Source organism: Cydia fagiglandana, chromosome Z (genome assembly GCF_963556715.1).
Source record: "Cydia fagiglandana chromosome Z, ilCydFagi1.1, whole genome shotgun sequence".
NCBI classification, from domain to species: domain Eukaryota; kingdom Metazoa; phylum Arthropoda; class Insecta; order Lepidoptera; family Tortricidae; genus Cydia; species Cydia fagiglandana.
Window position 1 is genome coordinate 18,616,057 of NC_085959.1, and position 17,295 is coordinate 18,633,351.

General features: G+C 38.1%; 2 protein-coding genes across 2 annotated transcripts in view; one reads left to right on the top strand and one right to left on the bottom strand.

Moving 5' to 3' along the window:
- Positions 1 to 17,295, top strand: part of LOC134679248 (uncharacterized) — a 36,635-nt gene that overhangs the window by 9,832 nt on the left and 9,508 nt on the right. The window contains exon 4 of the mRNA XM_063538137.1: positions 10,975 to 11,109. Coding sequence (XP_063394207.1) covers positions 10,975 to 11,109 — 135 coding nt within the window. The remainder of the gene's footprint in view (positions 1 to 10,974; positions 11,110 to 17,295) is intronic.
- Positions 959 to 5,304, bottom strand: LOC134679250 (uncharacterized). Its single transcript, XM_063538139.1, has 3 exons — positions 5,139 to 5,304; positions 2,122 to 2,262; positions 959 to 1,292 (listed from the first exon to the last, which is right to left on the bottom strand). The coding sequence occupies exons 1-3, from the start codon at positions 5,273 to 5,275 to the stop codon at positions 1,181 to 1,183; spliced, it is 390 nt and encodes a 129-aa protein (XP_063394209.1). The 5' UTR covers positions 5,276 to 5,304; the 3' UTR covers positions 959 to 1,180.

A 17,295-nucleotide genomic window follows, 5' to 3' on the forward strand; every position in this document is an offset into this window, starting at 1 on the left:
GTGAGTTATTCACCTTATAATTTGACTTGTCTTACGTCATATCATAAGGCAAATAGCTCACCCCCGCCGATGTCTGGCCCCAACAGAGTAACAAACTTAACTGACCATCCAGGGGCTTTTATGTCTTTGCAGTAAGGCTACTGAATTGAAGTGAATTGTTGGTTAAAAGTTAACAGTGTGGACGATAGCAAGTAGACATTTTGTTTGAAAGAAAACGGATGCAATCCCACGAGTTTTATGCACTCTAGCTTGGGTTATCATAGAAAGTGTAATCGATACCTGCCAACCGCGAAGTCTTCGAATGGCTAGAGTTGACTATACTTTGCATTGGCACATTGTATTGTACTTCATACAAATTTTAGCTTGCATTAATACTATGTATTACATATTTTTACTCAAGAATTAGACTTAGGAATTTCTAGTTTCATTGAAATATATTTTATTGCAAAGTATATTTAAATTACTGGAAGAAATTAGGTGTCTTCCACACATTGTTATTGTTACCTCTTTAAATATACCTTATAAACCGACATTTTTAATATGGACATAACTTTTTCCAGGTGGTAATACTTGATACCAAAAATTGCAAAATTATATCCACTAAATTTGCTGGGCAGTGTTAGGAATGCAAAAATAACCCTAATACGTATACCTAAGCTCCATACTTGACGTAGCTCTTGGCATGAAAACTTACGAGGCCCTAGTAAATTTTTCACCTTTATTATATATTGTTACTGTTAATTTCAAAACTTTCAGCTAAAAATAAGCAAGTAATAGGACTGTATATTAAGGTTGATAAAATTGCTTAATATTAATTACCAAAATGTTGGAAAACTTGTTCTGATGACTTAACATTTGTTATATCACTCAGTGAAATCGATCCTTCTTGAAATATGAGTACCTACGTACCTATTGGTACATAAGTACATAGGTAAGCTACCTACTCGTAGAAGAAATAAAACGATGTTATCGGTCAGGCTATCGCTGTGCGGCTAAATTGGATGAAAGATAGAGCTAAAGCAACGAGTTAGCTGTAAAGTGGATCAATCAATTAAACGAAAGTTTTCTTCATAGTCAGCTGTTGTATTGACCAATATTTAAGTCAGTCTATATATAGATGAAATCATTACCGAGGTAGAAAAGTACGTAGGTACTAACTGAGTGTCAAGCTACACCCGTATTAATGCTTAATGATTTTCGATCCCATGTAGTCTTTCCTGTCCCAAGCATCAGGAAGCCTTAGCGGAGGTTTCGCGAGCCACGAAGTATAAATTTCTAACTGGCAGTCGGGCCTGAAAAATATCAATCTGCGTTATTACGTCATCTCTACCTACTACCAGTGATGTAGGTACTCGTAGGTAGGTACTTATACTGTAGGTACATATGTATTTAGACTCGACCTTATTATCAGTTTTCATGGAATTACTTCGAGAATAGATTGAATAGAAATATGATTGACATTCGTTACAACAGTATCACAGTTAACAACTTCGACGTTCGTCTCAATTTTAGACTCTCCCCTTATTCAAAGAAACTTTATAAACGTTTACTAAAGTTGACAAGCTGATAATAATCGTTTGTCCCTTTCTATCATACCAATACGTCGGAAAGAGAGTTAGTAAACGTTTATGAATAAGGGAATAAACATTAGGTTGGAAATTTCTAGTAGATAATAATTTTAAGCCATTTCAAATAAATAGCTGTTGTAAACTGTAAGTACCTAGGTATATCTTTTGTTTTTTTTCTATTATGTACAGTCTTCACAAGGAATAGAATTTCAGCTCCGTCTATTTAACGTTGGCACACGGAACTCATTTCGCATCTAATCTTAGCCTCGATGCAAAATGTCCTTTCCGTAAAGTAGAGGCTTGGATAGGGTACACATTCGCGTCGTGATGCCGGGCGAGATGTTTTCAAAAGGACGCTTTTATGTGAAACTTGAAAGCGTGCCTTACTTTGACAGACATCGATTAAAAACCTCGTTGGCACTGCAAAACTGAGTCTTCACTTGAAACTTTGCGAGCTACTTAGTTTGATATGTTAATGCATTAAAGTACCTATTGCGAAAGGATTACTCATTAAATGATATCAAAACTGTCTAAATAAATCTTAATGACGAACTTGGACGCGAGCCAGCCGATGGTGCCGGTGGAAGTGACTGGGACTGGTTTCAGTGTCTTGAACGTTTCTTCTTTCGGCGCGACGTGGGGCAAGGCGGCCGCTACCTCCTTTATAGCTGCCTCCGTTTCTGCCTGGGCTTGGCTAGAGTTTGACAGAAACTGCAGTTAGGTAGTTACATTATTTTTTTACAAATACGGTTGCATTATGTCAGCTCATATGATGAATCAATCTAATCGTAAATTAAAAATTAGAAAAAAAATACCTTTTTTAGATCATTTTAAGAAGTAGGTAGAGAATAGACGCGATCGAAAGAGGCGTTTTGTTCGTGGAGCAAATAACATGACATTGTTTTCCTTATTTTTACCCACACCTAAAAAAACAGGTGGTACTTAATGTAATTAATTATTCTTCTATTAATAAGACGTTGAATATCTCATGACGAAAATACACGAGATCCTACCTCATTCGCACGTCTCGTTTTTAAACCAAATTGCCGGATTTGCCATTGACATTGAATCCACAATAACATTGTGTCAACTACCTACCTACTACCTAGGTTTGTTTATGATAGTCAATTTAATTTCCGTACTGAACACTCCCACTTAGATGTCGCCCCCCTCGCGGCGCAGCGTAGGAAGATAAATAAGTAGAAGCATCTAGACAACTACGTCTACTTAAATGAACAGCTACAAAGCTAATCTTATTCCTGCTAATACAAGCGAAGAAGACTTATGCACATGGTTCTAATAGGGTTAAGTCGCCGATCATGTCGCTAGTTCAACTTGTCAGTTCGCCTCATAAGCGGCCTGTGTGCTATGCTATGAGGCTATGACTGCTACGTACGAATCGTGAGTTGACGAAGCGTAGGTACATGGCTTGACATCTAGTTGGAATATGGCCAGTAGAATGATCTAACGTTAGATATTGGCCATTATTAATAACGCGTTTAGGGTTTCGTGTCATTATTATAAGTTAACCCACCCAGAGAGGGTAGGTAATTTTTTTGGCCATATCTCGTTTCAATTTGCTGAACTCTGTCACTTAAGATGATATCCAAAAATGCAGTATTTTCCATTGCGTTTCCTACTTGTACATATAATAATTATGTAATTGTTACCTGCCTATAGGTATCAGTTTCATAAATATTAAGTTACGTCTTTTTGCTAACGATTTCAGTACAAATTACTTAATAATATACCTGCTATTTTTAAACACGATTTTTATTTACTTATATGTATAATATATATATTTGCTATGCCAGTTCTATAGGTAGTTATAACTTTTTCTTACACGAAAAACTGCTGACGTAATAGTATGTAAGTACATTGTGCAACAAGGGGGTACCAAATCGAGTTTTTATAGACGAGGTCTATAATTCCCGACAGCTGCAGGGTGTCGGAGGCACCTGGAAGGGTGGCAAAGGCGTTAGTAGCCATTGCTGAGCAATCTAGGCCTTCTATGGGTGCGGTCGGGTAGAAAAGTAGGTAATTAGTCATTACATACTAATTTTATGAATTAGGCACTAAATATAGGTACTTCTTATACCTAAGTTACAAAAAATTATATACAAATACGTATAAATATAAACCTATAAATATATTGGGCGCAATCAAATACTCCATCAGTGGATATAGGAATTATCATTTCTAATTGTAGAAATTGGTAAGCAGGGCGCGTTTTCGAGATAACCGACAAAGTGACGTATTAGTAACTTTTGCTATAGGAACAAAATGCACAACCATGCTTCCATGGCTCTTCCGTAGACATTGTTCTCTGGCGTTCATTCACACTTGATATAGGAGACACGTGTCATACTTTTATACCGACTTAATATTTTTTGTCAGTGTTATTGTCAATTTAGGTTGTCACGTGTGACAAACAAGTATAACAATGGTATTATTGAAATTAGGCATAATAATGCTTGACGGGACAGTTTTTCTTACCAACTCAAACAGCAAGTTTGTAAAACCGCATTTTAGATTCGACCCCGCGGCTTGGTCCTGTCTATTCGGCGCGCCCCAAATGTCTCGCCCCACGCTAAAGGCTCTCTGCCCTACTTACTTTAGATGTGCCGATGATAATTTAGACTGCATTGTGAGGGGCTTTTATTGTGATGGGTAACAATATTAGCAATTCCTAGACAAGCAGCATTTGCTACAGAATTGACTTAGGTACATAACTTATCGTAAATTTATTTAGGTATAGTCGAGTGTAAAAATATGGTTGCATAGGTACAGTATAACATACTTAAAAATATGTCCCATAGTTCTTAATTTGCCGACATAAGAGCTATGGGACATATTTATGAGTAAGAGGTATTGTGTGCACCCATAGTTTTACATTTGACTGTACATTTATAACTAACATCTTTCGCCTTTACTACTATTTTATTACTATTTAATTTTAATTCAAATTATAATAGTCACAAAATCTACATAATGGACCACCACCTTGAAAAATAAATGTATTAGATATGTACATACATCATACAATCTGATTATGGCTAAGAAACTCGATGGCAGATGAAAGTAAAGACTAAAATAATATTTCTACTTATACCTAACTAAGTCCACAACTTAATTACGCACAAGTTGCACCACGCAGGCTTCGTCAATGTATACTAAGTATAAATAAGTTTTTGGCAAAAATTTCATTTTTGGTAGAAGCTTTTATCGCTGACTGTACTTTTCTTACGACAGACAACTAATACTCATCGAGACAATTCTAAAAACCCCTGACACCGTTAGGTTACGTTGTTTCATGACAGAGTTCCTATGGCCACCTCCTGTCTCCATCATCAGATCCGCTCGATGGTACCATAATATTTCATTGTCATCCGATTTACACATGCATGCAAAATTTCAGCTCAATCGGAAACCGGGAAGTGGATTAAATTTAACTTGCAAGATTTGATAACACACAGACAGTCAGACAACGGTCAGGTGAAACTAAATAAAAGCTTGTAATAAATACACCTTCGACCCTTTGGACATTTGGAATAAAATTTACGGGCTTACATCCTTTCGTCGAGAAGCCAGGCCCAGCGCTTAAACCACTCCTTGCGGCACATGTCCTGCTTCTTCCACTGCGCCCGCATCTGGAACGCCTCCGTGTTGGGGTCGAACTTCATAGCGCGGCCGATATCTTTCGCCATTTTGATGTTTCTTATAAATCAAACAATTATACTGAAAATAATAATAAGTCCAATATATTTACTTTTTTTCTATGACTAATATGTAAGTATTTCTTATTAATGCTACGCAATAAAAACATCAACATTTTCTTATTACTATGAAAAATATAAAATGACAAATCAGCCAGTGCGTCTTCTTAAAAACGTTACAGACGTTATTTATGAAAATCATTAAAATAACATTTTTTTTTGATAAATAGCTTAAGTACCTACGTGCAAAATATAGTAGGTATACCTACGCTCAATTACTGACTGCACCTTGCAGCCTTGCACCTTGCTCTGATTATCAATGAGCGTAATAATGTCCCTAAGGCCGAAACTATACACGGTGGCTAATAAAGACACCTTGTAAACACCTACCTATCTACCTGCATAAAAGACACCTTGTAAACACCTACCTATCTACCTGCATAAAAGACACCTTGTAAACACCTACCTATCTACCTGCTAGTGATGTACCGATTATTGATTTGGCCGACTAGCCGACTAGCCGACTAATCGGCGCTCGAATGGCCGATTAGTCGGCCGACTAGTCGGCTAGTCGGCCAGATCATTAGTTTCGTATAAGTTCAGGTGAAAAACAATAGTTTTGCTTCTTTGGTTGCGCTATTCATCATAATTTAGCTTGGCTAAAAGGTGTTCTACTTCACTAAAAGGTTCAAAGACCTATCACAAGAATCTTCGTTCAATTTCTGTCTTTAGTTCTTTTACTTTGCGATCCTGAGCATACCGTCAGTACAGTTTGTAGGAGGTATTTCCAAGGCTCTATTCCCCGTACGTAGTCGCCAGTTAAGAACCTATCCCATGTGGTCAACGTCTTTACGAGCAACGTGCCCTGACTTAAGTCTCTAAATTTTGCAATAACATTAATAGTTCCTCATGACTCCACCACTAAAAAAACAAAAACTGAATTAAAAATAATTACTATCGAACTGGCACATGAAGTTACACGAGAATCAGTTGAGATCGACCTGTAGAGGAAGACATCAGTCCACCAACAGACGATAACGATCAAACGGTCAATTATATGAAGTTTTCGTAGGTATGCACCCTGAATAGGTATTTTAGTAAAATAAACATAAAACATATGGTAAATGTAGATTTTTTTTCTGTTTTTCTTTCACTAATAAAGTGCCGACTAATCGGCCATTTTTGCCGACTAGTCGCCGACTAATCGCCGACTACAAATGTGGCCGGATAGTCGGCTTTCCCGACTAGTCGGCGACTAGTCGGTACATCTCTACTACCTGCATAAAAGACACCTTGTAAACACCTACCTATCTACCTGCATAAAAGACACCTTGTCAACACCTACCTATCTACCTGCATAAAAGACACCTTGTAAACACCTACCTATCTACCTGCATAAAAGACACCTTGTAAACACCTACCTATCTACCTGCATAAAAGACACCTTGTAAACACCTACCTATCTACCTGCATAAAAGACACCTTGCAAACACCTACCTATCTACCTGCATAAAAGACACCTTGTAAACACCTACCTATCTACCTGCATAAAAGACACCTTGTCAACACCTACCTATCTACCTGCATAAAAGACACCTTGTCAACACCTACCTATCTACCTGCATAAAAGACACCTTGTAAACACCTACCTATCTACCTGCATAAAAGACACCTTGTAAACACCTACCTATCTACCTGCATAAAAGACACCTTGCAAACACCTACCTATCTACCTGCATAAAAGACACCTTGTAAACACCTACCTATCTACCTGCATAAAAGACACCTTGTAAACACCTACCTATCTACCTGCATAAAAGCATAACGTCATTCAAGTCCCGTGAGAAGAATATGCCGACTCTGAGGGGCTACCGCGAAAACCGAAATCCGCAAATTGCGGGGATCTTTCTCTTTTACTCCAATGAAGGCGTAATAAGACTGACAGAGAAAAATGCCCGCAATTTGTGAACTTCGATTTTCGCGGTTATAGCCCAGTTCATTGAAGTACTGTTTGTGCAAAGACACCTTAAATGGAAAAGCCTTGTAATTTTTTAAAATCTTCAATTAATTTCTGTAATTGTTTCTTCCTAGTGAATCATCTAGCTCATTTCCAAAAAAAAAAACCGGGCAAGTGCGAGTCGGACTCGCGCACGAAGGGTTCCGTACCATAACGCAAAAAAAAAACAAAAAAAAGCAAAAAAAAAACGGTCGCCCATCCAAGTACTGACCACTCCCGACGTTGCTTAACTTTGGTCAAAAATCACGTTTGTTGTATGGGAGCCCCATTTAAATCTTTATTTTATTCTGTTTTTAGTATTTGTTGTTATAGCGGCAACAGAAATACATCATCTGTGAAAATTTCAACTGTCTAGCTATCACGGTTCGTGAGATACAGCCTGGTGACAGACGGACGGACGGACGGACAGCGAAGTCTTAGTAATAGGGTCCCGTTTTACCCTTTGGGTACGGAACCCTAAAAAGTAAAAGTTTCTTGCATAGAAGCCAATTACTCCACACGTTTTTGTCAGAAAGATTCACCACAGTCCACAGCACATTTTGTCTGTCTCTCACGGTCAAAAAGAAGACGCACCTATGCGTGTGACGCGAGAAAGAAATTCTGAGTTTACGTTGTGCTTTGCTTCCTACCTAGGTTCTGTGAATTTGTAAATTTCAAAATAATTTATATTTAAGTAGGTACTTATGTTAATTATTCAACTAACTATGTAGATTAGATCGACCATTTTTGCGTGATTCAATCACAAATATAAATATCCAACGATCACACTTTCCCATTCACATCATTTATTCGTATGAGTTGTCTTCGGATAAGGAGATCCATGTCGACCAGCCTTTGTCAATGTAGGCAGCGCATAACAAACATTATTAAGTAGCTTTCCATTAGCCATCAGTCTATCACTCTGTTACGGACAAAATATTGTTAAAATTACGTGACCGCCGTCAAAGGCTCTGGATTCGACTATATTAGAAAGTAATGAAAATCGGTCAACTGCACTCTGTACGAGTCTTACAACGAGTTACTAACGCTACTCATTCATCATCATCACAACAGATTACTTCGTCAGAAAGGAATTTCCTCTATCAATAAAAAAGACACTAATTTATCCGCAGATATTCCCCGAATCCCTAACGTATAAAACTATATTTAAAGCTCACGGTTTGTCCAGTTTCCGCTATATGCTCGTAATATGCTTCGTTTCACTAAACGTGAGTGATAATTTGATAAATGATAACAACGTATATGTCGGCGGCCGATCGATCGTAAGATCAGGCATATCGTGAAATTCCTAGGCATATCGTGAAACGTGAAATTATTTAACTCGTTCCCAGAGTCGACGGCGGGGCTCCTATTTCTGGGCAGTTTGCCCTTCGGGCATCTGAAGCAACCTAACGAACCTATCCTACCTATATATTGGTTTTTATAATGTGACTATCGTCAAAACATTACACAGGAACATTACGATCTGCCTGATCTTACGATACGCCGACATATACACCGTATAGGGCGATAAGCTACTTGGAGTCCCAGCAGCGTGAGAGCCGAATACTTTAGATTTAGAAGAAGTAATTGATATAGGCACCCACCTCTTCAACTCTAGCTGTTTTTCTTAAAATAATGACCGAAGTGCGATAGCAAAGGTCATCATTTAGGTATAGATATGAGTTTATAATTAACCTATAATTTATAAACACGCATTTATTGACGCTGTTGTTGTAAGTTGTAACTACACCAAATTACTATATAAACTTACAATCATAAATAATCCTGCTAAATGTATGAAACACATAAACCTATTTGCAAAAAAATACAAGACTACCTTACCTACTAAATGATGTTAAGACAGTAATTTCAGAGGTCAAGCAACGGGTCAGCTAATAGATAATAATTTTACGCATTTATATAGTCTAATACTTTTAAAAGAGCAATTCTTGTTTATTTATACCTATATCTCGGGGATCTCGGAAATGGCTCTAACGATTTCGATGAAATTTGCTATATGGGGGTTTACGGGGGCGATAAATCGATCTAGCTAGGTCTTATCTCTGGGAAAACGCGCATTTTCGAGTTTTATAAGCTTTCCGAGCATTATCGGTCTCCCAGATATTAGAAATAGGTAATGATAATTACGATAGATTGGGTGGAGCAAAACTACGTGGTTAAGTATATATTCTCTTTGGGGTGGAGGTTCTAGATTTAGGAATCGAAATATTCTAATCCTGAAAAATATAGGAAAATGCCAGCTTACATGGGTATATTGTACTTATTAAAATCACTATGTAGGTAAAGAACAGTTTTATCACTAATTTGTCGAATAAAATATCACTAATTTGTCGAATAAAATAATTTGAAAATGAACACCACATGAACACAGCTGAAACTTACTAAAAATTGACATACCTAACCTATAGATGTCAAAATGACATTGTCATCACATAGTCATCACACTTGCTCGAAAAAGACATGATGCACATGCACTTAGGTGTACTGAAGGGAAAAGGCCTATATTGTTCCCGCGGCAGTTATGGATTGTGAAAATAAAACTATAACTCACCAGGGAGTTATAGCTTTCTTTTTTAATTATGGCACTAATTCATACGAACCAAGTAGGTAGAATTAAGTTATAAGTAAAATACTTTGTTTAAAATCAAGGTATAATCAATTAATCAGGGAGGGATGGACGGGATACTTTTAAAATATTGTCGATTTTTGTAATTTAATATTTTTGTTTATGTTTAAAACATGTTTAAAACTACTTATTTTGATAATTTGATAATAGACGTTTAAAATTATTTTACACAAAATGTTCAATCAAGTGTGATGATGAAAAACATTGTAACTCCGTGGGTAAGAATATTGTAAACTTCAGTCTTTAATTCCCTCCAGCCTGCGGCTGTCGGGATTTAGCTATCAAAATAGTCGCAGAGTTATCTTGGTCTGAGTCTAGAAGGGTCTTCTGGTCCCCGTTGCTTTTGGTTGCACGACTCTCCATGGCCAACAATAGGAATACGCCTATGAGATAACATTTGGCGAGTCGCATGCCCTTGTGCCACCCTTGTGGATATTGAGTTCCCTCTTTAATACAGGGTCCCCCAATGGTAGTAGACAATAGACATTAAGTTTATTGAGCAAAATCAGTTATTTGTCTTATTATAGCGTTATATTGTATACTTAACTGATCTAAACCCTGCAAACAAAGCTACCTACCTTTTTGGCTGCGACGTTGCCACTTTGTGACTTGGTTTATGGCTCCTCTACACGATGGGCCAACGCCGGCCACTCCAAGGGACGCATTTATACGTTAGAGGGAGCAAGTGACATTGCTATGTCATTCTACCGCATGGCTGCGTCCCTTGGAGTGGCCGGCGCTGGCCCATCGTGTAGAGGAGCCATAAGTAGAAATATAACTTTACTTTTTTGTTGTAATTACAACAAATAATTAAATGTTTTTTTTTTTTCGCCAAGATGTAACAAGAAATAACGAGTCGTGTGCAGAAAAGCAAAAAAAAAATATTACCACCATTACCCATGCGTGGTTAAAATCTGTCGGGTGGTATATCATATCGTGGTCTAATAGTAATACCCACCACACTACAAGACTTTATTGAGCTTAGTTTGTGTAAGTTGGTTGTTTATAGTTTATTTATATCATGACTTATTTGGTATTGTGCAGGGTGTCATTCGGGAGCTCTAAGGGGTCTATGGTGGAGACTCTGATCTACGAGAGCCCCCTTCAAGAGGAGCCCGAAAGCAGTCCTCCGCCAAAGTTGCAGGAGACTGCGTTTCCTTACACCCCCGTGGAGGACGAGTAAGTACCGTAATAAATAATTAAATACATTTCATAGATAAGGTAAAACAGACCTTAGCTCTTTTTGAATTAATCTTTATACTTACTTTAGGTAATACAGCAGTCTTAAGGCCCGTCCGGATTTGCGAATTTGATCAGAAAAAAAAATTTACAATTTTATTTAGCACCTACACGTATGTACTTATGTAGGTACACAACCGCCCCGGGGTTAACCGATTAAACCGTTATCCCAGTGTCAAATTACTGGTAACCTAACCATGGTAACTCCAGACTCCAGGGTTAACCGGCTAATCCCGGGTTAGTGGAATGGTGCAAGTGGCGCTTAATGAATTAAAATAAATAAAAATTCGGTTCAGTGCGAGTGCTCCGTGCAAAATTCAATCATCTCATGTATATACCTAATTAGAGTCTATGCGGAAAGAGAAGAGTCGTGGAATGTAATGGAACTAATACATTCTACGATTCTCTTTCCGCACAGACTCTAAAAGTAGGTATAAAGGTTGTTAAAAGATGATGCTGAGCTAACAGACCAGAGGGGCTACCGCCAAAACAGAAATTAGCAAATTGCGGGGATCTTTCTCTTTTACTCCAATGAAGGCGTAATTAGAGTGGCAGAGAAAAATGCCCGCAAGTTGTGAACTTCGAATTTCGCGGTTTAATTATAGCCCTGCATACTTGCATAGTGCGTTTTTTAATACATACATTGCCGACATCAATAAGACTGCAACAAATAAATCGATCAATCATCAGTGATGCAATGTAAATGTAACGTAAAACCGCATGTAATTTTTTGCGTTCGACGCGTTGCCTCTCTCTCACACTTGTATTGTAAATTCGTACGTACTGTGTGACATGGAGGCAACACGTCGCACGTGGTTTTCGGTAGGACCTCTGACGCCTTCGCATAACGTTATCGTTTATTGAATGAATAACTTTTAAGGCCCCTGTACACAATGGGCCAGCGTGGGCCAGTCTGGAGGACTCATTTATGCATTAGAAGGAGCAAGTGATATTGCTATCTCATTCTACCGCATGGCTGCGTCCCTTGGACTGGCCGGCGCTGGTCCATTTTGTACAGGGGCCTTTAGAAACAGTAATTTTTACCTGATTATTAGAAAGCTGTGCATTTTTGTAGGACGTAGGATTTTTTAGTCTATGTTTTTTGTAATTAAATAGTCTGTAATTTCTAAAGCACGCTCTGCCGCCACTGCCACCGGCTTGATATGTATACGTACCTAATATAATATGTATACAATAATTATGTTTAGACAGCTATGGTGGAGCCATTTTTATATTGCATTCCTTTATAGTTTTCTAGCGCTAAACATGTCAGCGCTTTGTAAATTATATGTAGTTGGTCAAACCAAAACTGTCAGTAAATAAGAATAAATAAACTATACTCATCCTTTTACTGTGGGTGCTAGTAGTACTAGTGTAAGACAAAGATAGTATGATTATCTCTGTCTATGTTTGAAATGAGACAGTCCTTTGACAAACTATACATTTTATTTAAATAAACGTCATTCCAAAAAATTACAGAAGTTTCGACAAATACTTCAAAATTAACGAAAGAAAAAAAATCGTCCTATATAAAAGCCTGTAGCTGTAATTGCCGAGATTTACAAGTAGAATAGAGTCAGATCAAGATAACACCACAGCGATTTCTATCGCACAGACGTCCAATAGTGTTATTATACTTATTATAAACGTCAAACTTCTATGTAATTATGACGTGTCAATAAACACTTACACGTCTTGCTAAAAAATTGCTGCAGCTTTATTTTGGTTTGACTCTACACCTTAAATTTAGAACGATACCGAGGAACAGTATTTAATTTTACTTAATTTATATAATTCAAACCCCATTCTTATCGCAATTCATATTTTCAATGTACTTAACTAATAGTAACGACTGTAATGAGATTAACGAGTTAAATAACGTTTCGTTTTTAACGCCGTGAATTTGTTACGTCACTAGCCGACCAAGTGAACGAACGAATAGCGAAGAGCCGTTCCAATGGTTCCATTCGTATCGCGAGCTAGCAACTTCCGAGATCGATGCTTGTTGGGTTGGGTTGGTTGAAGTTGGAAACACTGACTGAGCGAAAAGCGTCTACTAACGAGCCAAACCCCGTGTAGCGCATATTGCGCTTTTGTTTATGAATTTATAATTCTATGTGTCAGTATATGTAATTGCGATTGATAACAAGTGGCCAGTGATAATCGTAGTTGTTGAAGTATTGTGATATTTATCAGGTAAGTGAGCATTTTAACGTCATTCTTTGCGATCTTGGGTGTTAACTCGCCGAGTGTTCGCCGATGATATTTTGATTGTTTAAGGTATTACAAAATAATAATTTGTTACATTTAAACGTTTATTAAGTACACTTGTCGGCCTATTAGACATTAATGGTAACAAGAAATGTAACGTAGATAGACTTAAAACTAATTTTCACGAGATTCCGTCATCATGACGTCACGAGGACTGATTTATAAACATTAAAATGACTTTTCGTTCCTTTGCCATCAAGAACACAAGGTCACTACTCGGCATGTTATGTTCATATCGTAAACATGAATTGGCAGACGTTTCGAAATCATAAGCTCTATTTATAATATTGGTATCAGTGATCGGCTTCCTTTATTGAGGATCCGCCCTGCCCGCCTGTGCTGTGCGAGGTGCGAGTAACCTTCGCCGCCGTCGCGGCCGCGTCCTGTGTACTGTACGACCACAAGTCGTAATTTGCTACTATTACTAAATTTTCTATGTCCATCACAACCATCACCAACACACTGTTTAGGAAAACACCCTGATACAAGCACATTAGTAACTCATTTAAGTATAATTGGCATCAATTTAATCCAACCAAGTCAACCAACCAATAAATCCAATCGGGATCCAACATTCAACATTGTTGCTGACTTATCTTGCTCTAACTCTAGATATGTAACTAGCTAATATAGGGTAGTGTACTAATCATAGTAGAGTAGTTTTTTGAACTGTCCTAACTATTAGCCACTGTGGAATCATGATGGACATCTACATGAGAAACAGAATAATGATGTTATAATAATATAATAAACATTTATTTCAGACAATTTTGCCCATACAATTTTGTTAGTGAATTCTTAAAAACTAATTATTAATTTATACTTAACTAACACAAAATTTAAAACAATAAATAAAAATAAAAGTTGTATATACCGTCAGCAGTGTTTGACAACATGCATGGACGTCCACCGGGCTAACATAGGGTTGTCCCAGCGGTTAGCAAACACGCTCAGAATGCGATTGGGACTGCCGCGCAGACGGGCCATAAGCGAGGCACACCTTTTCCTCATGACGGCCGCAAAGCTGTCTGTCCTTGCTTCGGCAAACATGCCAGAGGCGCTACAGTGTCGCGGCAGCCCCATCAGCACCCGGAACGCGTTATTATATTGGACGCGAAGGTCGCTGTACGCTCTTTGCGTATAATTGACCCACAGGCTGCATGAGTAGAAAGATACACAGAAGGCTTTAAAGAGAGTGATCTTAACTTTTTCTGTGCATCGCGCAAACCTGCGGGCCAACATATTGCATCGAACGGCCAACGACCTTCGCTCCCGTTCAACGTCCAAGTTGTCTTTTAAGTCTTCGGTGACCCAGTGACCCAAATATTTAAATTGGCTAACTTGCTTTAAAGGCACACCTGTCAAGGAAATTGCTGGCAGCGTGTAGGTTTTGGTGCCTGCCTTAAAAACCATGATTTCACTTTTGTTAGCATTATATTTGAGCCCATGGGCCACCGCATAACTTTCACATATTGCCAGAAGGCGCTTGAGGGCCCCAATCGAAGGACTCAGCAGTACCATGTCATCAGCATAACTAATGTTATTGACACAAACACCGTCAATATGACATCCGACTTTGGTACTGCTGAGCTCCTCGATTAACCCGTTCATATACAGGTTAAAGAGCCGAGGTGAGGTTAACCCGCCCTGCCTCACCCCGCACTCCAACCCATACTCTTCCGACAGAGACCCTGCCCACCTGACACTATTCTTTTGATGGTTATACCAATAACTCATAAGAGATGTAATTTCACAAGGTAAGGTCGTCTCATTACTTATCTTGTCCCAGAGTACGTCGTAAGATACAAGGTCGAAAGCTTTCGACAAATCTAGGAAACATGCAAACACCGGTGTTCTGCCTTTAGTATAATATTGGACAGTCTGTTTGAGGCATAGGATAGCACTTTCCGTGGACAGCCCCGGCCTAAAACCAAACTGTGCATCATTAAGACGGAAGTGCTGCTCCAAGTGACCATCCAACACACTGTCCAATACCTTGGCTACAATAGTTGCTAACGATATTGGCCTGTAATTTGAAACCTCAGTAGCATCACCCGTTTTATTTTTAATAACTGGAACAACAGTGGTGCGCATGAGGTCATCGGGTAGGTATGAGTGTTTCAGACATAGGGTATAAAATAATGCAAGAACCCTTGGCAAATGCGCTCCAGCATGCTGCAGATGTTCAATGCTGAGGCCGTCGTGTCCCGGTGACTTACCTCTAACCATATTTTTAATAACATCCGTTATTTGACTAGCCGTGATGATAAGGGTGTTATGGTAAACTCACCTTTATATTTCTTTCACATATATTAAATAAAAATAGTATCTGAAAATAACTGTGGTCTAGGTTTGCCTAATATACTTACACCAAGATAAGTCTGCAATTATTTTGATAGCACACGCAGTGCAAGTGTTATTTTAAATGTCATAATACTCATAATAAATAAATATTAGGGGGACATCTTACACAGATCAACCAACTAAGCAAAGATTTTACTATGGGTGCTAGGTGACGATATACATGCTTAGAAGTAAATATATACTTATATACATAGAAAACACCCATGACTCAGGAACAAATATTTGTGTCCATCACACAAATAAATGCCCTTACTGGGAATCAAGGACCATCTACTTCGCAGGCATGGTCACTACCCATTATAGGCCAGACCGGTCATCTGTATGGCATATACAAGTATCTTGATCTTACTCGTATGTTTCTAGTGCTTTATAGTGTGCATGTTTTGAAATAAAGCACCAGATAATTATTACAAAAACATAGACAAGGTAGCAGTTGTTTTTCAACACAAGTTCTATTTAATAAATCTGTGATGTCATTGTGTAATGTTTTGTATAAATTTCATATGGGTGTTAAACAGTCACCTCTGTGTCTAGAACTGAGGACTTGTCTCACGTGTTGTTGGACTGCGTCCGGAATTCGGATTTGAGACAAAGAATTTTGGATAGTTTGTGTTCCATGCACAATGGGCACATCAATTGTTGGCTGGCAGAGCCTTTATCTGACAAAGAATTCAGTGTATACCACTTTATTGATCTCTCCCTTGAGTGGGGAACTATGAAAGCACCCATGAGGCTGTCATGTTCACCTAGAGTGTCAAAAGCCTGAATAAAATCAGATAAAAAAAAATTATATTAGAAAAATGTTTAGACAATTCTAAAAAAGAAACTGACTAGTAGGAGAATAACCCTATTGTCAGCAATGTTCTCAAAACCATGTCAGTAAAAGTAACTAAAACTGTGGCTGTTCACCACCTGTTCACAATGTACTAACTTCTTGTTGGACATGACCAAATATAATAATTATTCCGAATAGCGATATGAAATCCGGGCCAACCATTTCACTATGTTTGTTAGTCTAAAAGGCAACCTTATTAGGGTCCCGTAGTTAGGAGTCACCACTAAGGGTCGGTTGCACCAAACCGACTGTCACTGTTAAAGCGTTTGCTAAATTTTATTGTATGGGAATTTTCATAGTTCTCTGCCGAGTGATGTTGATCAGTCTGTCAAATGTGCTTGGCCCAACTGGCCCTTAGACTAGCGTGGCAGCAATGCTTCATGTCACATTGGCAAAGCTCTCTGTCTCTTTACTCCTTCTAACATAAATGCGCCACTGTACCGTACCACCAGTGGTACAGTCGACGTTAAAATTATGTTTTCACTTTTGCACCTTACTCCTTTGTAATAAGGCAAAAAGTGTAAACATATGTTTGACGTCGACTGTACTAGATTAGTAACATTGTTAATTGTACCCACATTCTATCCATAAACTGAACTCTCAGTTAACCTAATTGATTTCAATATTAGTTTTAATTGACTACTCGTAAATAGAAT